The sequence below is a fragment of the Juglans microcarpa x Juglans regia genome, chromosome 5S (assembly GCF_004785595.1).
Source record: "Juglans microcarpa x Juglans regia isolate MS1-56 chromosome 5S, Jm3101_v1.0, whole genome shotgun sequence".
Taxonomy (NCBI): Eukaryota; Viridiplantae; Streptophyta; class Magnoliopsida; order Fagales; family Juglandaceae; genus Juglans; species Juglans microcarpa x Juglans regia.
Window position 1 is genome coordinate 4,477,522 of NC_054603.1, and position 21,536 is coordinate 4,499,057.

Below are 21,536 nucleotides of genomic sequence, written 5' to 3' on the forward strand. Positions count from 1 at the left end.
TTAGAACGTACCCTTCCTTGTAAAATAGTAAATGTAATCACGCCCTTGTGCAAAGATACGTTGCCCAACAGTTCTATTATATTTATTTTCTTTTTTTTTCATTTATTTTTTTAATCATCATAAATATTTAAAAAATACTTATTTAATCATTAAATTTTAAAAAAAAAACACTTCCTTTATTCAATAGTACAAATCTTTAAGAAAAATTTGAGGATGCACACAAATATGATTTTTTTTTTTTCAAAAAAAAAAAAAAAAAAAAACTACAAATCTTGGCCATACTGCTGCTCAATAGTCCACAATGGCCGCCCTGAAATGCAGTTGCTTGCCTCCTTTGACCACCTTGGTCACCCTCCTCACCTGCACTACTCTCTCTTCGAATCCATGTTTCACCTTCTCCTTCTTCGCTTTCGACCCGAACCCAGTCGTCTTCTTGACCTTAGAGTCCATAACGTAAATGTCATTTCCCAGATAGCTCTCTCCACTGTACGCGGGCCGTAGAGTTCTTCGTAGGCTATGGCGATTTCTTCTTCGGTCTTCAGGGGACCCTCGTCGAAGGAAGGTGGAGGAACAAAGCCTTCAGGAGGTTCGGGAGTGTTGAAGACAGTGTCGTTTTCATCGTTGGGGTTGTAGTTGTCGAAGAAGGAGGTGTCGATGTCGGAAGATTTGGCTTTGAGGGTTGGGGTTGGGAGTGCGGAAAAGGAGTGGAAAAGATTGAGTTTTGTAAGTTCCGAAAAGAAGGGTCTCGCGGGTTTAGAGAGGAAGGGGCGAGGAGTGGTGGTGTAGAGGGAGAGAAAGGACAGGGAAGCGAGAGTTGCAGAAGTAGCGGCCATGCTTCTTGTTCTTAGGTTTGGAATTTGGGTTGGGTTGGGACAGTGAGCAAGAGAAAGTGTGGAAGAGGCATATCAATGTCCAAAGCCTGAGATGGATCAGCAAGATGACGATGACGATGATGTGATTATCCTTAATTTAACCGGATGAGAGGATTCTTTTTAATTTATATTGTTAATCATCTCAAATGATTTATCGTCCCATTAAAAATTAATAAGAAGTTAAGAATGAAAATACGATGGATAATATTTTTCTGAGATTATTATATTAAATAGGTCGTGTTCACTTCTATTCTGGTAAAGATGGCCGGAGCTAACAGGATAATCACACATATAAATGAAGTTAAGTACTGAAGAATCTTCAGTGAAGATTACGAAAAAATGGCAAATGCCAAACAGCTTTACAATTATTACATGATTAAAAGTCACAAAGTTACAAGGGAGTAGATAAGAGTTGCCATTAGAACATCATCGATCGGGAAGGATTGGCTCCTACGATAAAATACATGTGTAAATGACTTGGAAAAAATTTGCGTTTTCATTCATCTTCCTCTTCATACTAGGCAGGTAAACATCTGTTCAGACCGAGACTTCATTGACGCTTGGCAACACTTGCGGTCTCGTCTGTGTTCCAGTTCCACATCATCCTAAATAGGATTGTTAACCAGCATTCTACAGCAATCTCGGCAACTGCGGATGAACAGAATTTCGACTCGGAAGTTAACAGTACAAGCAGTTCCAATCAGCAGCACTTGAGTTTTGAACAGACAGCAACAACACTCGAATTCGAATCATAAACAGCTGCAACGTTCAAAGCAGCAGCACTTGAATTTAAAACACGGCAGTCTCGGATGATGAAAGTTCTCAGCAACAGTACAGCGTTAGAATTCAAAGTTATCACTGAAAATCTAACATGAAAACTCTTCCTCTATTTTCTCTTAATGCATTAGCCTTCCAGTCAACGTACGTTGAAAAGGGGCTCAATAAATACATATACAGGTAGAACCCAAATGGTGGTTCTTCTACTTTGCATAAACAGAGTGTTTTGTTCTCTTTCGAGGGTGACAAAAAGTTCATCAAGGGATTTGAAAATATGGCATCTGCCATCTGGTGTGCCATCGACTATTACAATTTAAAAGCTTGTTGATAATGATTGTACAGAAAGGAATCTCAATGGTTCATAGAAGGAGAACTAGGAGGTCTGAGGACAACCCGTGTTTGCTTGCCTCATACTGGGAATGATTGCAGCGGAGCATGGTGTAAATGAGTGTAATGAAGTTTCGCTGATATCAAAATGAATATAAGGAGAAATTAATGGTTGTGAAGAGGTTATCCTGCCAGAATGTTTATTTGTTTTTCTTTTTTCTTAAAAGGTGGTGAGTTTGTTTCCAGTTTGTGAGGTTAGTCTGCAGAGGCTATGCGGCCATGCAGAGGGAAGGAATGAAGTGACAGCCATCCTAGGGAAGGAATGGAGCGACAGCCATCCTAGGGAGAGGGAATGTGTGTGTGTGAGAGACTTGGCGCCCCATGGTAAACATGTGGGCGAGACTTGGGCTCACTCTGCAGAGGAAACAAGCAACCATAAATCACCATATATTCATGGTCACCCTTCAAAAAGCAGCCTGATTCCTCTGCAGCATCCCAAGGGCTATACATGCGGTTGGAGTGGCTGGGTTGTAAGTATTGATTTCAAGAGAAAGGGTTAGGGGGTTTATAGCGTTTGTTGTTGGTGTATAAAGGTTTTTAAAATCTGGTTTATATAATGTTAGGAATGTGAGTAAAAGATTGTGATAATGTTTGGAATGTGAGTAAAAAAGAGCAACTCCTGATTGATGAAATTTGTGCTTCAATGATGAATGACTTCTTATTTTGAACCAACTCAAGTCTCAAGGCGGTCGTTAACAGAAGGGGATGGTCATCTTGATGCCATGTCCGCCTTTTTTGTAATCTGTTTGACCAGATCCTGAGGACCAAAAATGCAGTCAGGTCCATCCTGCAAAACAAATCTCTTCGTCAATCATAGTGCTGAAGAAGCTAGCAGGCTTGGTTCAACATTTGAAAAAAGAGAGAGATTCGTATAAATCCTTATCATTACACTGTAATAGTCCATGACATATGCTGTAAATGCATGCAGATGCGGATAATGAAGGAAACAAAGTACAAGACAACGGTATCTTAATGGTGCTTATTCAATCCTTTGTTTACTGGGAGGTATCATTAGTATGCCCCTTGATATGTTAACCAGTCTGAATGTATGGCCTATAATCCCCAAAAGAAAAAATCCAAATGACTTATAGCAGTGAGCATGAAGATAATTCCATGATTGACCGCCATAGCCTTTCACTCAAATGTTTTCAACTTTTCAATACAAAAAAGTTAGACATTGAAAACAGGAAAAAACAGAAGTAAATTTGCAGTCAAAGTAATCGATTTGCTGATGTAATTAAGACGGAGATCTTTGTACAGATGCATGTTTAGAGCTAAGTGGTGCTTTAATGGATGAACATAGTTGGCCCTTTTTGCACCTTGTAGGCCCAGAAAGGAAGATTAAGTCATCAATGCCAAATCATTATCTGAGTGGATTGAATGCATTTATGTTTTAAAAAGAATGGTTGCGTATATTTATGTTTCCAAAGAAATCATTTCACATGCATTTTCCTTTCAAAAAGGGTGAAAGTAATGGCCATATGTTCTTTATATTCTTTCCTTATTTTGCTTTCTTTCTTGTTCTTCCTCTTTTCTATTTAGAGTTTTCATCTCATCCATACCCAACCAAAGTTTTACTCAATATACTAAAATATGATCGCATTTGTATGCAGGATCATAGTGTGAATCTACAGAAAATTTTGATTTTAACATAGAAAAGTATTCCAATTCAACATGTAATCAACTAGAGATCCAAACAATAGGCATGGTAACTAGTCCATACGAAATTCAGACATAATACCTTCCTCCTCAGAAGGAAGTTAATCATATGATGATACTAATGATGAAAATGGAAATGCAACTTGCTTTGCTTACTAATACTGAGAATAAAGCTTCATCAGGAAAAAGAAATCATATCAGATAGAACTAGTCCTATTATGCAGCATGGTGCCTCTGACTTACAGGGAAAGCCACTCTGATGAGGAAAGGTTTCCATCGGAATCAATTGAGCTTACAACCATCGCTATGGTGAAATTCCTATGTGGAAAACTTCTAGTACTTCTAGGGGTACAAGAAGAAAAGAAACTCTCATAAAACTAACAGAAATGAAATTGAAGGATTGAGCTGTACTGGATGAGTTTTTGAAGAGACTCTGAGCCTTTTTATAGAGGCGATCCAGTGAGCTGCATGTAACCGAAAGCTTTAGGTGATAACACCTGCCTAAGTCTGGTCTATAGCTGTCAATCAAAGCGATAACGCCTACAAGAGTCCAGTCTATAGCTGTCAATCATCAGTCGACGGTTACCTGCCTCAATTAGCTGTCAATCATCTAGAATGTAACGTTAAATCCGTCCAATGGTGGCCAAAATTGTTGTGCCACAATGACAAATGGGGTTAGCTGCAACGAATTCATCATTCATGACTTCTTTATGTGTTATTTTGTTAATATTTCTGACCATGAAATTAAAAAACCACTACCGAAAAGATTCACATTTACAAGCATGCCCTATTATCTAAAAGTAAATGTAGTCCAGCCATCAAGCTAGCATTCACTGCCTTGAGAAACATAAATCTACATGAAGGCTGAATCAGAGTACACTACATCAAAAAGTTTGCAAACTATATAGTATTGATCTATTTATCTGACGTCCAAGGATAAAAAAAAGTGAGTGTTTTGTGTAAGTTGCATGAAAGTTTGTAACAATGTTGATCACACAATAGAAAGCCATTCCCAGATTAGGTCCAAGCTAATGTTAGACAGAAGTGGTTTATAGAGGTTCTTATGAAGGGGGGATTGGTTCAATTATTCTTTTATATGAAGCCTAAAAGAGAAAAGGAAAAAGAAACAGTGAAATGATCCTTCATTTGTAAAGAGCAATTCAAATGCCATTTCATAAGAAAAAGGGAATCTGCACCGGTCCTGTCCCTTTATGCCTGTTTGCATGTTCATCAATCCGTTCCCAGTTTTAAATCAGACTTTGTGATTCATTAGTTCCCAAAGACTGAGCATTATGGGAGAAAATGATAATGTAAATCAGTTTGAGGATTTCGTTAATGCTTACTTTAGAAATAAATTTTGAGCTTCTTAAGGCTTTTGAAATAGTTTCAAGTGTATAACTTAAAAATATCTAATCCCATGGAAGTGAAGGAAAAGTAACAAGAAGATGACAATGCTGATGATGTTATTGAGGAAATCAAAGGAGAAGAAAGTAATCTAATCACAAACATTTACTGACAAATAATTCAGCTAACTATCTTGAACTCAAGCTTATTCACTTGAGAAAAATGTATGAACTAGGATTTGTAACCATAGTCTATCACAAAATAAGCTTCAAAATCAACTTGAGCAAAACCATATAATGCAGAATTCGTTTAAAAAGGTTGAGCCAGGTCTACCTGAATAATCCACTCACAGCCTTCAATTCCAAATACCCAATGCCCTATTGAAATAGTAGCATCATGCAAAAAGAAACATCCACTGCTGGTAAATTTTTCCAATTCCAAATACGCATTACTAGTGAGTTTGAACTCAACACGATGATATTTTGAACAAATTGACTACTTTCTTGCGAGGATTCATTTTATGTAGATTACGTACTTCGAAATACTTAAATATCCTCTCTCTGGGTGAGTAACAGGTTTCAATTTAAGCTCAAAACTGCCTGCAGTTTCCCTCAACCATACTGATATTGATCAGGATATTGTCTTATAGCTTTAAACTGCAGCACATAAAGTGCATTGCAAAATGCAAAGGGGATCAATTGAAATTATATAATTAAAAGTTTACAATGTAGCAGAAGCATCACTGACCGAGAACTGTCAGCTTGAAACTGAAAAGGCCGTGTTTTGCATTTTACAACTCTGTTTATAACGTAAAAAGATCACAAAAATATATTCGGCTCAGCCTAAGTTATTCTCACAATTGAGAGTGCTAGTGGGTAACTAAAGAGATTTAAAAAGACAGCGTTTTCCATGATTGTTACCTGGAATTGGTCACATTATGTGCACTTCCCTGCACAAGCAATGGCAGCGGAACTTGGTAAAGTAGCGCAGGGGCACGCTCCCCACTCTGGCAGTTTGTGAAAGTGAAACCGCCACGCAAACGACGTCTCCGGTCCAACTCCTACATCCAAAGTTCACCGGTTCCTAGACAAATACAAGGAAAATACTACTTTACCTCCGACTAGTACCGCTCAATTTGACCGCTCGTTAAATTTTTTTTTTATTTTATTTAATGATTAAAGAAATATTTTTAAATATATTAAGATTTTTATTTTATTTTTTTTAAAATACTTACATATATTAAAATATATATATATATAATTAAATAAAATAAAAAAAACTCAAAACACAAAAGCGAGAAAGTTGAGCCGGCCGATTCCAAATACAATGTGGCTTTGACCTTTTTTTGGGGTCCAAAAAAGAGGTAAATGTGGAGTGAAGCCAACAATCCTAACTTAAATATCTCTATTTTGGATCCGAAATTCCGTTATTAAAGTTAATTTATTTTTAATTCGAAATATAAAATATATTATTTATTTCATTTAAATAATAAAATTTAATTGATAAATTTAATTTTTTTAAAATTAAATTATATTATATAAACACTTTATTAGATAAATTATCGCTTCTAAATCGTAAATAATTTTTTTTAATTATTATATATCTTTTTAAATTAATTGAAATGAAATTGTATAATTATTGTTGAGTTTTTGAAAATTATATTTTACAGTTGAGCAGTGGCTAGCACGAGACTGGTTCAGAGAAGAACAAAAAAATTTTTTTATTCAATTTTTTTATATTCTTATTTAAACTAAAAATTACAATATCATTAATAAATACTTTCTTAATTCACTTAAAATAAAATAAAAAATATCGGAACCAATCGAGATACTAATGTCGGTAGGTATAGTATTTTCCTTTACAATTTGGGAATACTCCTGCATACTTAGCACCACGTGTTGGTTACTACCCAAACTGCCCAACAATGGTTTAGCAAATGTTCAAACACGAGGCCCAATCAACCCACGTGTGACGCCCTTACGCTGCCACCTTCCCCTCCTTCAACACCTTATAATTAAGAAGCAATCGAACACAACATGATCATCAAAAATCTGTGTAATCTACACGAAGAAGAGAAAAAAAGTGAAGATAAAGAAAAGCATGGCAGCCATGTCCATGACAATAAACGCAGTCTTCAACCTCTCAAAGGCCTTCCCTACCAGCAACACTTCACTCTCCCTCAGATATTCCCGCAAAGTCTCGAGGGTTTGCTTCACGCACGCCTCTAAACACTCCGAGGTAAAACCCATATCTCACATTTCTTTGACCCTACTAATTAACTAAACCTTAATTTGCTTATGCTCTTCTTTCTTGTCCTTTCTATTCTTTTTGTGTTTCAGGGCCAACATGCCTCGGAAGGAAACAGAGACTCGGCGCACTGGTCCAGGGAGGTGCCCGTGACCGATGAAGCAAAAGAAGCCGCAAAGGAAGGCGTGGAGAGAACCAAAGAACGTGCTCACGGAGTGAAAGAGAAAGCAAAAGAGTATTCTCAGGATGCCAAGGAGAAGACGAAGGAAGGCGCATATAGAGCGGCAGAGACGGCAGAGAGTGCAAAGGAGAGAGGCAAAGAGTACGCTTACGACGCAAAGGAGAAGACTAAAGATGTAGCGGGTTCGGTGGCTGATGAGGCCAAAGAAGGAACAGATAGAGCTGCCGAGACGGCACACAGCGCTAAAGAGACAGCAAATGAGTATGCTTACGATGCCAAGGAGAAGACCAAAGACACTGCGAGGTCTGTGTCTCAGAAAGCCAACGAAGGGGCGACGAGAGCGGCCGAGACAGCGGAAGATGTTAAGGAGAGGGCCAAGGACAATTTGCTAGGTGTGAAGGAGAAGACTGAACAAGTGGTGGGGTCAGTTACCGAGAAGGAGAAGGAGGAGACGTACAAGGCGACGGAGACAGTCCAGAATATCGGAGAGAAGGCGAAGCAGACGGTGAAGGATGCGTGGGGCGCCGCCAAAGAGACTACGCAGAAGATTAAGGAGACTGTGGCTGGGAAGGATGATGATGATGATGGTTTTGGAGGGAAGACTATGGACGATGATGTCGTGGAATTGAGGCGTGGTGCTGGAAACCCAAAAAAAAAGAGCGATTAATGGGGTTTCTCTTCTTGCTATATTTCCTTAGCTCTAATAACTGAGAGGTCATGATGATATGCTGTTTTTTCTTGCCAGTGTTTATGGAGTTGATGCTGTAACAGATCATGTTAAAAAACAGAATTATCTTTAGTTTTTTAATATGATCATATAACTGCAATTAAATAGAAGACCCGAGGCTTGCAGTACCATATGCATTATGCATGCGAAATTGGAAAATTTTCAATCTTGTACTATTGAAATCCTGTTTATTGGGAAGATCAATAGGATCAAATGCTCTACAAATTTCAAGGACAAATTGAAGTCCCTGGCTCCAGTGGTTTAATGTAATTAATTAGCCAGGGAGATGCAGTGGGAAAATCTTTAAAACTCATCTAGAGCATTCACATTGTGGTAGGCAATTTAGCCCACTTTAGCAAAGCCAATTTTAGCAAAGATTTAAATGATTCTATTTCTTTTTTTGTTCTGTTCTACATACGGATTTCGAAGGAAGGAAAACAAAAATCTGGAGAACATGAATCTGCTACGAGAGTTAAAGGTTTAATCAAATTAATATTCAACTGTCTTACGATTTTTAGATTAATGGTTGGATTTATAATGGATCATAACAGAATATAGAAAGCATATAAAAAGAAGAGAAATACCTGACTTAAATTGTTATTTTTATAGTGAAGTAGATGTACCAGATTATTTAGTAAAAGGAATAAGAATATCATGAATATAGATCAAATGGGTTTGCCTATAGCATCACGATTTCAATTGCCTGTAGCATCACTAAAAGTATAAAAATAGGAAGCTTAAATTCAGAAATTACTAATGTTAATTAGTTTTCAGGTCAGGATCTTTGGTCATGATCTCTTCAACCGTCTGTCAGGGTGACAGTCGTGATTCTGAGAGGTGGTCGGAAAGTATGGATGTCGGAGGTTGCTGCCGGCCACAGAAACCGTCTAATTCTTCTTCTTTTTTTGTTAATTAAACGTCTATTTTTTAAAAAAATTTAATTTGTAAGATTTTTAAGACGTGAACGGCGACCTTACAAAACCCTTGTATGTATAACTCCCCTCATTGTAAAGAAGATTGCTTGCATACTTTCATCTACTTGTGTCAATTGTTCTTAGTATGTCTGATTAGTGAATTGGTAAGGGAAGTGCTATTGCTAGAAAGTAGTAGTATAGTATTTATGGATTGAACCGAAACAGATTGGGTTAGAAGTTCATTACATTCGTGTAAAGTAGTGTTGAGCTTAACATATTTGTTGAGTTACACTGGATTCTTTGAGCCCAGCCCAGATTTGAATGGGAATACTGAAATTTGGGTTCCATCTCCCAAAACCCAACAGCGCTCCCATTTCAATTTGGGTCAACCTTTACCAATAAACGCTTGTCGAGACATCAAGCACATGTTTGGGCAATGGATGAAAATGTCGTCCCACTAGCCTCCTACCTCACTGACAGCACCCACTCACCACTTTCCTTTAAGTGTCGGTTTGGATGGCCAGATGTTTTATCTCATCTGGTCTGTACGGAACTGTTTTAACTCATCTGATCTGTACGGAACTATTAAGTTTGAAAAATGATAGGGACCCGTTGGGTTCCGTTTATTATCCTACTCTAATTTTTAGTTTTTTTTTTAACGTAATGATTAAAAAAATATTGTTTAATAATATTATAAATTTATTTTTAAAAAAATATTTAAAAGTGTTAAAAAATGATGTGAATGAAAAAAATAAATTCACATCATTTTTTTAACACTTTTAAATATTTTTTTAAAAAATATTCATAATACTATTAAAAAATATTTTCTTAATCAGTACGTAAAAGAAAAATTAAAAAAAAACAAGGAGCGGGATGCTTGAACAGGATCCTCCAACGGAATCTTTAGCATTGCCCGTTAGGTTTGGACATTCAAACGGTTAGATTTCATCTCTATTCATCTATAAATTTTTAAACTCATTTCAAACTTTTCTGATATGAACGGTAAAACATTTTATCAAATTTTAAAAAGTTAAAACTATTTTATCTCACTATCTAAACATATATTTTTTTACAAACTATCTCATCTTATATTAATTTAAAAAATCTTATTATTATTTAAAATATTTTATCTCATCTCATTTGAGCTGCCTATCCAAATTGGGTCCCTCATGCCAAATAATTTTAAAAAGTAATTTTATATATAACTGTAAAATGTGTAAAAACTGCATAATAATTTTAAAAAAAAGTAAAATTTACTATTAAAAAATTAATTTTTTTATGATCTTATATTTTATTTATCTTTTTCAGAACGATTACAAGAAGACCACACAATATACGACCTCAATCTCAAAACCCTCGTAAGAAATGCCCCCATCGACCTTTACAAAATCTTGGATACATCTTCCTCCGCAATCTCTTCTGCCGTACACCCATTGTCAATTTGATTTATTTTTCTGACAAAATTAGATTTGAAAAATACGTTGTAAAATTATTATTATAATTTAGAAAAGTTGAATTGTTTATTAAAATTTAAATGTTGAAGTGAGTTGAGTTGAATTGAGTTGAGATGATAAAATATTATTAAAATATTATTTTTTAATACTATTATTATTTTAAAATTTAGAAAAATTGAATTATTTATTATATTTTATATTAAAATTTTAAAAAATTATAATGATAAGTTAAGATGAGTTAATAGTAATTTAGTAACCAAAGGTATCCTAAACCATATTGCCACTATTGCATATTCCATTTCAGCCATCATCCCCAACCAAAAATTCCTCTTCCGACTATTCCACTCCTCTCAAAGTTTTCTCTCTGGCTGACGGGCCTTTGGAATACGACCGTTACAAACAACAAGTTTACTCTTTTTATTTTTTATTTTTGAATAATCGTTCGAAAATTTAAAACAGGAGGGAACATATATGCATGGTAGGTGTTCCTTACGACTGAAGGGAACAGGAGTTACAAAACGGTAGCGTCTGTCGACAGAGTGGCTGGTGCTTGTGGAAGAAGCAGTTGTAACTTGTAACCCCTGTACGGACGCCTGCGTCACCTGGTCCTCCCCCTCCTAATGTCCATTTCCGTCTGTCTGGGCAGCCGCCTCGTCTTCGGTTGCGTTTTGCTTGGAGAAGGGGGAGGGAGGGGTGCACGTGGCACTCCCACACTGATGATTTAAAACCTGCCCTCTCTGACCCTTGATCCCCTCGAAAATTACCCATTTCTCAATTGAACGCGAGTTTCTTGGCCTCGACCAGCAACTCGGGCATGAATGCAGGGTGTATATATTCTCAATATCCTCGAATCATATATTATACATAATTTTTTATTTTTTATTTTTATTTTATCAAATATGTGATATATAAATAATAATTTGAATAATTCAATTAGTTTAAAAAATAAAATTTAAAAATATATCATAAGTAGCAAAGCTGATATATTATATTCCGCATCTTTTGATACTTTTTCATTTTCTTTTTGAGATGCTTTTTGAGATGCACAGGGCATATGAATTGAATGTCTCGAGAGCTATAATGGTATCTCACCATATATAGTCTATACCTGATATGTGATTATTTTGTTTATGTCTTTGTTTGACTTGTTTGACTCGAGACAGAAAACTATAATTTCACACGTACGGAACTCTTGTTATGAAAGTTCTCTGGATATTAATTGCATTAAAAAATGATTGTATTAAAATAAACTAGATCCTTAGGTCATCATGTTTCGATATTATTTGTTGAAAGCACAATGAGATCCGGTCCTGAGATTGGTATTCACAGGTAAATACCACGACGGAGAAATTCTATAAACTATGGGGGACACTATCGTCTATGTCGAAAGTGGGTGCCGGAGCTATCAAGGAAGGGTGCCCGAAAGGCACAAACACAAACATGATGATGTCAGTCAGAACAGAACTGAAAAATAGAATCGAAGAGTCGAGATAAGAGATTGTACATGAAATGAGAGAGAGAGAGAGAGAGAGAGAAGAGTTGCTGTTGCTGATGTTTGACGCAGCCACCACTCATTGACGGCCGCCACGCTCCGTTTCTTAGACCGCTCTTTTGCCGCCTCGCGCTCTCCCCCTTCTTCCCTAGTGGTTCTTCCTCTAATTTAATCCAGTAATCCTCTTCTCCTTTAGTTCTTGGGTGTGATTGTTTTTTGGCTCGGAAATAATACTCTTGGGTGAGTAAAGCTCTGGAGTGAAAGATTCGAGTGTTTGGAAGATTCAGGTAGAGTAATTAGCTGCGATGTGATTTGTGTGTGCGGATGTGTTGTGACTCTCTGATCAAAGCAGTCAGCTGGGGGGTTCCAACGCTCTATAAATACCTGTTTCGTTTCATCGTGAGGATTGGTAAGAGAGGAGAGTACTGAGTCTCAAACCCCGATTGCCTTGGATCTTTCCTGCCCTCAAATTAAGATCTCTGCTTTTCTGGATTCATCCACGTACACACTCCTCTCTCCAGACGGCAGAAAAAACAGCTCTTTCCCCTCTGTCTTTCTGCCTCCTTTAATAAGTGAGAAAGAGCCGAGCTGGTGAAAATCTTGGGGGATATTGTAGGGTTTGCATAGAGATAGAGTTATTAATATTATTACTCTATTATTCTTGTATTTGGTAGGCAGGGAGGAACGAAAGGATTGCATGCACAAGCTGGTAATGATGGCCGTTAGTTTTTTACACTAGAGATTCTCAAAGCTCAGAGACAGACACGTTGAGTTTCCAAAACTGAAACGCTCAAAATTGACTCCTCGCCAAAAACCTGCATGCTCACCAATTAACGGAAGACCACCCCCCCAGCCTCTCTCGATATATAGACGAAACCACAACCACAAGAAGAAAGACCACACCTTCAAAAATAATAGAGACGATTTAGAGAAACAAAGATGCACCAAGAGAGAGATGGAGGAGGACCAGAAGACATGAAGGCACAAGACTCGAAACTAAAGCCTATGCAAGCTGAAAACGATCAGCAGCATCATCCTCAAAAATGCCCTCGCTGTGAGTCTCTCAACACCAAGTTTTGTTATTACAACAACTATAGCCTGTCTCAGCCCCGTTACTACTGCAAGGCTTGTAGAAGGTACTGGACTCAAGGAGGAACCCTCAGAAACGTCCCCGTCGGAGGCGGTTGCAGGAAGGGGAAGCGTGCAAAAACCTCCTCATCTGCTGGCGAGAATTCTCGGTCTCAGCAGCCCCCACAGCCGCAGCAAGTACAACAAAATTTGACAAACCCACCAGCTATAATCCCCTCCGATCCAGTTTTCACCCCAAGTCCAGCTCTAATGACCACAGAACCCGGCAATTTGGCTTCACAATCTGGAGCATCGATCCATTCAACTGCGCCGTACTATGCGGGAGGTGGGAATTTATCCTCTTTGGCAGCAATTCAATCGTTAATGAATCAACCACATTCTTTCAGTCAAGCTCTCACTTATGCTAGGGGAGGTTTGGAGGGTTCTTCAAATTTGGATCTTCTACAAGGCCGGTTTACTGTCCCTTCGTTTGGGTCACAACAGCAGCAGCGGCAAGTCCAGCAAAGGCAATTTTATCCAATGGGTAACATAGATAGAAGCATGGAACCGCTCTATTTTACTGGAGAAACATGGAGTCAGTCAAACAGGCAGACCAACACTTCTTCCCGTGACTGGTATCAGAGCTTTCTAAACAATACTAACGCCACGGCCGCTGACACCACTCTGTGGAGTATTAGCACAGCCGCCACCGCCACTGGTAACGCTAACGGCAATAACAGTGCTGCTTCTACTTCGAATCCGAGTCAGTGGCCTAATCTCCCTGGATTTGATCCTCCCCCGTGACCTTCTTCAGCCATTTTTAGAAGCTCCCTCAAGCTCCATAGATCAAGCAGCTACATAATTTGGTGGAGTACTTTTTTTTGCTTTGTATACCCAAAAAAGAGCCCGTTAAATCTCTATCTGTCTACCCTTTTTGTCTTTTTGTTTTACTTTGCATGGTTTAGGCCCTCAGGGAATGATTGATCGGTTCGTCATAGTTTGAACAAAGAGATCAGTTTAGCATCTTGTGATGCGATTCATTGTGGATGAAAGAATAGCGGGGTTAATCGCCGCCTTTTTTTTTTTTTTTTTTTTTCTTGTCATAAAGAATTCCTGGCTTGAGTTTTGTTGTCTCGAACTTCTTAATTTTTTACGTTAAGGTATATATGCTTGAGCTTTAATTTTGTTTGGTTGTCTTAATTCTCGGCTTTATTATGCACATGTGATTAAACAAGATGGGGCAGACAAATTGGTTGTCTTAATTCTCGGCTTTAATTTGTTTTGTTACCTCGAAAATAATGTCATTTATTCCTAATTAGCAACCAAACAAAAGCACAAAGAGACTGGCTTTACTTCAAAACTGGTCAAAAAGGAGATCGGAGAGCTGGTGAGAATGTTAAGATACATAGATGGGGCAGACAATTAATTCGTTCTTGTTCGTTCATGGATGTGGATATATGACCGAAAGTCTGAAACCTTTAATTTTTTATCAGTTCCAAATGCTCCTTTGCAGTACCACTTATACAGTACTCTCGTACCCTTTGATTGTTCGCTTCACATTTTTAATGCCTTTACCCATCAGCTTCAGATTTCCAGTTCCATATGGACTTTGATCATTCAACTCATGTTGTCCTGTCTTCACATTTTTAATGCCTTTACCCATCAGCTTCAGATTTCCAGTTCCATATGGACTTTGATCATTCAACTCATGTTGTCCTGTCTTACTGTGCGTCTTTCTCCGTGTCGAGCTCTCTATGATCTGGTCATGCATGCCGCTTCAATTCGTGCGTGCATGCTTTTGTCGTGCTTCACGTACAGATTAATGAAATGGCTGATGGTGGCGTGCATGCGTGCTTGCATGGACATTTCCTACCCAACACTGAAAGGACAAGCACGTACGTAATGCAGAAGATGAAATGATCAATAATGATGTTTGTTGAGGGAGCAGGCACACCCGAATTAAGCACCTTTGAACTGAATCCTAGCTCTTGACACCTTCAACAAAACTAATAAAGAAACGAACTTTCGTACCCACCATCTCTATATATTATATTTTTTTTTTTTTTATTTTTATATTTTTATTTTTATTCTTACTAAATTTATTAAATTATTCTACTCATCATTTATATATTACACATTTAATAAAATTAAAATATAAAAAAATATAGTATGTAATTCGTAGGAATTATAAATAAAATTTTTCTAAAGAAACTGGGTTTATATTTTATAGCTAGGTTAAATTTATTTATTTTTTTCAAGATCTGAAATCACTGTCGACTTGACCTTGAAGTTTTAAAACGTGATTTTCCATCTTGATGAATTGTCAAATCGCTCACCATTGCACTGTCAAAGATGACGATTTGAGAGAACATGCATTTTAATTTTAATTTAGGAAGGTGCTATCGGGCCGGCCAGAGTTACCGCTGAACGTGGGGCTATTTATTTTTATTTTTTAATATTTTTTAACAATATTAGATATTTAAAAAATTAAAAATATACAATTTTATTAATAATTAATTTTTTAATTATTAAATAAAAAATTAAACTAATCAAGCGATAATTTTAAACGATAATATTGAAAAGCTAAGTAATATTTATATTCTAATTTCAGATTATATATTCAAAATATGTGATAACAAAATTAAGAAATATACAAATATGGTGGTAAAGTAAGTTTATGGTCCCGGCCAACAGTTAAGAAATTATAATTTCTTCTTTTTTTTTAACATAAATAGGAAATAATTTTTTAAAAAAAGACTATTGCAATTTTTGTAATTGGATTTGGTTCGAACATTTATAATTAGATTTGGATTTGAATTTAGATTATGTCATGATTTCGAATCCGAATCCCTCTTCTTAACATAATTTAAAATCTGAGATTTAGAAACATTAAAATCTGATATCTAAATCTAATTTTAAATACATAATCCGAGCTAACGCTTTAGATTTTAAAGATCTAAATTTAAATATTTTGCCTTAAATTCAATCGTCCAAACGCATCATTTAAAAGTTTCTTCTTAAATAATAACATTATTTACCATAAGCAATTACAAACCAAACAACTAGAAATACAAAACACTTTTGTTTTTCTCCCTTCCCCTGTATGGGGTTGATTACCCAACCCACAACCACTGCTCCACCGCACCCATGAAATTCCCTCACAACCAAACTCTCACGACCACCCCAAAGCCAAGTCTCCACCTCACCAACTACCTGATTGCATGGGTGAATGAAAATATTGTCAGGTATAAAAACATCAAAAAAATCATTTTTTTGGAAAATAATATTAAATTTTTAATTTTATCTAATCATTACAATTTTTTAAAATTTTTATATAAAATAAAATTAAAAAATAAAAATAATATTAAAAATATATAATTTAATAATATTTTATTTAACTTTTAATTTTAATTTATCTCACTTCAAAATAATTCCAATACTCCTTAGTTTGATAGAAGAAACTGACCAGCTGCACACTGCTGTAACTCAAGTACCATGGAGTACTTTAATTATGCACTCAGGAACCTGATAATTGATCCAGTGGACCATTTTCGATCATTATAAAATTTCAGTCAAAGCAATATGCTTTTCATCCTTAAACTCTATGGTATAACATATATAATTCGGTATTTTATATTTACGATCAAAATGATCAAGATTAACATATTGTTGGTTAAGAATCTAAGATCAATTTCTAAAGAATTATATTTATATGATTCCTTTTATTTTCCATCAATATAATTTAGAGTTGGGCTGCTAATTTATCTATATATTTAAAATCAGAAAGCTCATCAGTATATAAAAGAATAAAAAAATAATAATAAACTTATAACTTTTCTACCATTCTATTAAAATGATTAATGATATTTATATAAGATTAAAATTATTTTTAATAAAATGAGATGATTACAGTAGTACTTAAACATTAAAGAAATTATAAAATAATTATAGGTGCATGTTATTCATGTATATTAATTAGTATAGGTAAGTCATAAGTGGATTATTAATGGTTTGATCAAATTTTTCACGCTAAAAATAAATATTTGTGATTAATTATTTATAATGAAAATAGATTTATTTTAAAGAATAATACTAGTCTTTCTGTTGAGAGCTCCTGTTAGAATTTTTTTTATTTTCTTTTATTTCTTAATTAAAAAATGTTTTTTAATAGTGATGTGATTTTTTTTTATTTTTTTAAAATATTTAAAAATTTAAAAAAAATGTATGTAATAAATGAAAAAAAAAAAAAAAAAAACCACGTATCAAATACACCAGTGGGAGTCCCCTGCGGTGACTCTAGAAGGATCCTATTTTAAAATATAGTGAAAGTCTTGAGGTGCTTTGGAGATCGGTCGATGACAAGCATGCAAGAGGAACAATCCAGTGTCTGGCTTTACCACCACAGGATCTACATGTACATGATTTTGGAGTGTATGGGGGGCCCTTTTTTTCTTCTTTCGAGAGTATCATTAGCATTGGCAGCTGAAACGGTGGTTCCAACTTTCCATCAAACATCCCATCGGTATGGAAAGGTAGGCCCCGTTTCACCAAAATCTTTGGTCAGTGAGTCTGTAGATTTCAGCACTTCCGTGGGACAGAATGGTTATTTGTTCTACCCTCTTTCTTTAATTTGTATATATGATCAATGCACGAACGAGGAATAATCTGCCACCTCATGTGACGTCCGTGGCATTTTCCCCCTGAGTTGTTAGAATGATTTTGAAACTTTAGTTACTGCGCATGTTTTGACTATAAACGAATTAAGGTGGCTGTCGGCAAAGAAAACATGATTTCCAGTTCCTACTTTCAGTTTATTGTCACCTTTTTTTGCCAACCGAATGACCCATGCATGTTTTAGCTCAAGATTTTGAAGTACATAGGATGGTACTGTTTATACAATAAGCATGTTTGTAAAGTGATCATTTTTGTGAAATTAATTGAATAAAAAGAGTACCGTTACATTTTCAAATGAATTACAAAAAAATAATCTTAATTTAACGTAATTTTATCTAATTTATAATAAAAATAATTTTATAATATAATGAATTGTATCAAGTTACGTTAATTTATAGAATTATTTTTATATAATTTTTTTTGTGACTAAACTATTTCTGATAAAAAAATATCGAGAGAGAGAGAGGACCAAGGAGCGCCAACCCTTTTTAAGATATTCATCGCCTTAAAATGCCAATTAATAAGAGAGGGGGCCTCAAAATTCGTGGTGTTCGTGTGTGCCCGTGAGCAAAGGTTTAACGCCATTATCTATGTGTGTGTGTCTGTCTGTGCATGCGAAAAGACCCTCGCACTCGCAGTACACGCTTGTAAGCAAAGGTTTGACGACAATGGTTGTATTTGTGGGGATGTGTCATCGCCAACATGCACCAATCAATCTAGTTATTGAATACCTTAATATAATTACAAAAAATGCACATGATGTCTGGCTATTTTCTCGCCTATCGGGCTACTTGTCGTCTTTCATTTGTCTCAATTCATCGAATGCGAGTTTTTTTTTTAGTTCTAAGATAATATAATACTTTTTAACTAACATTATGACACATTTAGAAAAATATTGTATCTTCAATTTTCAAGACCTCGTCAGTACTCATATATATATATATATATATATATATATATATATATACACAAGGGCCACATTAAGCACTTGGGCCTCATGCAGTAGACCCATTAAGCACTTGGGCCTCATGAGACCGAATTAATTGCACTTTTGCTAGGTAAAAAAGAGATCAGTGCGTTGGGATCAATTAGCAGATTTAGATCTAAAACCTTAGAGAATTTTCGATACTTGCTTAGAATATTGTACTCGTGAGATGGTGGTTTAATTATTTGATATGTTACTAACTTAAGATGGAAGATTTCGTCATGAGTTGGAATCATTAACGGGAAATAGAGGAAATGATGGTGTTTGCCTATGATGTTTTTATGGGGAAAAAAGTGTGTGCAGAATTGTCACAAAGCTAGTTTCGTGGTGATCTCGCGATAGTGCTGCTTTCATTTCCATATAGAAATTAATTAAACGATATGCAATCACATTATTAATATAATATGGCAGTTTAGGTCAAGGCCAGTCGTAGCTAGCTAGCTAGCTAGATGTAATGCTTTAAACACGACCCAGTAGTTTAATTATACTCTGTTTAATTTACCCCCATCTTTTTCAATATCTAGTTTAACGTACATGAGCTAACTATACTATTTGATTAAAATTAATGAAAGCTTCATTTTCTCCTCACTTTTTCATGTATACAACGAAAACGATTATTTGTGTTAAGCTATTAATTACGATGAAAATTGACTCATTTTAATAAAAAATATTATTTTTTTATTTTGCAAATAATTGACTATATATAATCGAATTTTGTTTTTCAATTAGATCACATGCAAGTACCCCCATAATTTATTTCAATTAGATTTAGACGTTGTTCCTGATCATCAGTCAGGACAAAATAGATATAACTTAATATCGTGATCACAATTCGAAATATATCTTTTTTTTTTTAATTAGGCAATTGGCGGGGTTAGGGACATTAGAGTCATTAGACACTGGGTGACCCACAGTAGTACCGTCCCATGCTAATAAGGTGCCGTGAACTACTAGGCCATGGAGGGCCAATATTGGCGTAACAATTGGACAATTACTATATATGAAATAATGAATCAAACGCTAGTTTGAATTTTTCAACTCCCTATGCATGCAGAATGTGGTCAACTACGACCGTTAGATCATGTCTTAATATAGTAATTTTATTATGTACAAGTAAGTTTACATATCAATCTGTATATTAATATTATTATTTTTATATTCTAAATTTAAATTAACACTATTTTTAATAAAATTTATTTTTTAATTAATCATATTAAATAGATGCACATATTAATGCGTAAAATTACTTACGATTTGATTTTTTCGTCTTAATATAGCCGTGACATTCGACACTTTCTACGAGTTTTCCAATGATAACAAGCTGGTAACTTTGAACATGATGATCAAAGTGTCAAATTAAGTACTGGTTTGACATGGCACAATAATATGCGCAACAATGAACGAGTATTTATGATGAATTATTTATGATAAAAATAAATAGTTGTAATGAAAATATATTTATTTTAACAAGAAATAATTATTTTGATAAAAAATAACTAGTCACAAATAAAAAATTTTCTTGGAGGGACCTCTCAACCCTAGCTAGGTTTTTCTCTTTGTATTGTTGTGCAAAAAAAAAAAAAAAAAAAAAAGGAAATTAAAACTCATATATGTTTGCAAGAGTAGTGTTACTCTGCCACCTCTATGTGTTCACTCTATGTGACGCCTAGTGTAAATTGCACATTTCTTTATTTTTTATTGCTCTTTATTTCAAATATTTTATAAATATTTTTAAAAAATAAAAAAATATCAATACTCTAATAGTCACTTACTTAACCATCAAGAAAATAAATAGCTAATAGCTAAATTCAGCAGGGGGATAATAGCTAAATTAAGTGCGATGAAAATTAAAGGGATTAATGAAGACTAGTGAATTAATGAGAGAAGCTATGCACGGCCGGCTCTTTACCACTGAAGACTCGAAGAAAAAGTTGTTTAATTACTAGCTGCGAGGCAAGTACGACTATACATACATACATATATATATATATATATCCTCAAACATTAATATTTTTCAAAGTTCTTCACCTGGAGTGCATGGAGTTTGGAACAAATTTAATTTGTGTATGTAATGCAGTTCCTAAAATGGTGCTGAAATAGAATTCTATAATGTGCAGATCAAGAGAGATGTTCTTACTTTATTTGCTGATTCTAATTAAGGGACTCAAGTTTTTGTCTATTCAAAGTATAAAATTAACTAGATCAATGTATACGTTTTAGATTTTTCCTCTTATAAATGATATCAAAGACGCGTTTCTAATGCATCATGTGGTACTCGAACACGGCCTTGTGCACGTGCAGGAGTAGTCCTGAGGAGATCATCGATATCAGAGATTTGAGTGAGGAAGATAAAGTTCATGTCTTGATGATCAGGCATGCATGCAAATCCCTTGTTGGTTGCCTACTAGGTACGTAATAAATACTAATTGGCTTAATTTCCTGCATGCTTAGATATTATATTTAAAGATGCAGATCAAGCTAGCAGATTGATTCTACTATTTGAGAATGGACTCAACTTCAGATGGCAGTGATCTCCCCCCACTTATAAGTCCGATTTAATTAATGATCTTTCAAGACCAAATCTTCTTCACTAGCTAGCATCCTCAACTCAAGTATCCCCCTCTCCTGAGTCCCCTCCAAACTCATGATCTGAATATAGGTATATCAGAGATCAATAGATTGCAGCTAGCTCTAAATGGTAGAATGAGTTATCACTGCATGCCCAAGATTTCCCTCGGACATGCATAAGCATTAT

At 35.4% G+C, this 21,536-nt stretch overlaps 2 protein-coding genes, 1 long non-coding RNA gene and 1 pseudogene across 5 annotated transcripts; 2 read left to right on the plus strand and 2 right to left on the minus strand.

Moving 5' to 3' along the window:
* Positions 1-288: 288 nt before the first annotated feature.
* Positions 289-968, minus strand: LOC121267964 (annotated as a pseudogene).
* A 1,596-nt stretch (positions 969-2,564) lies between these two features.
* On the minus strand, positions 2,565-4,564 carry LOC121266832. The gene is made up of 2 exons (XR_005940922.1): positions 3,939-4,564; positions 2,565-2,823 (listed from the first exon to the last, which is right to left on the minus strand). It is a non-coding gene; the product is annotated as an uncharacterized LOC121266832 (long non-coding RNA).
* Positions 4,565-7,081: 2,517 nt separating this feature from the next.
* Positions 7,082-8,209, plus strand: LOC121266833 (late embryogenesis abundant protein, group 3-like). The gene is made up of 2 exons (XM_041170662.1): positions 7,082-7,277; positions 7,379-8,209. Exons 1-2 carry the CDS (start codon positions 7,140-7,142, stop codon positions 8,132-8,134), a joined length of 894 nt encoding a protein of 297 aa, XP_041026596.1. The 5' UTR covers positions 7,082-7,139; the 3' UTR covers positions 8,135-8,209.
* A 3,638-nt stretch (positions 8,210-11,847) lies between these two features.
* Positions 11,848-14,306, plus strand: LOC121266834 (dof zinc finger protein DOF2.1-like). Of its 3 annotated transcripts, none has more exons than XM_041170665.1 (2): positions 11,848-13,108; positions 13,188-14,306. In XM_041170665.1, the coding sequence occupies exons 1-2, from the start codon at positions 13,098-13,100 to the stop codon at positions 13,924-13,926; spliced, it is 750 nt and encodes a 249-aa protein (XP_041026599.1). In that variant the 5' UTR covers positions 11,848-13,097; the 3' UTR covers positions 13,927-14,306. The 3 variants fall into 3 exon arrangements, with proteins under 3 accessions (XP_041026599.1, XP_041026598.1, XP_041026597.1); XM_041170664.1 differs by having other exon boundaries at positions 11,849-12,230; positions 12,729-14,306; XM_041170663.1 differs by having other exon boundaries at positions 11,849-12,208; positions 12,729-14,306.
* The last annotated feature ends 7,230 nt before the right edge of the window (positions 14,307-21,536 follow it).

What these genes read in the sequence shown, in the direction of transcription:
- LOC121266833 (XM_041170662.1), top strand. Translation starts at nt 7,140, where the DNA reads ATGGCAGCCATGTCCATGACAATAAACGCAGTCTTCAACCTCTCAAAG. An exon ending in ACGCCTCTAAACACTCCGAG is followed by an intron (nt 7,278 to 7,378) that starts GTAAAACCCATA and finishes TTTGTGTTTCAG; the next exon opens with GGCCAACATGCCTCGGAAGG.
- LOC121266834 (XM_041170664.1), top strand. Translation starts at nt 12,994, where the DNA reads ATGCACCAAGAGAGAGATGGAGGAGGACCAGAAGACATGAAGGCACAA.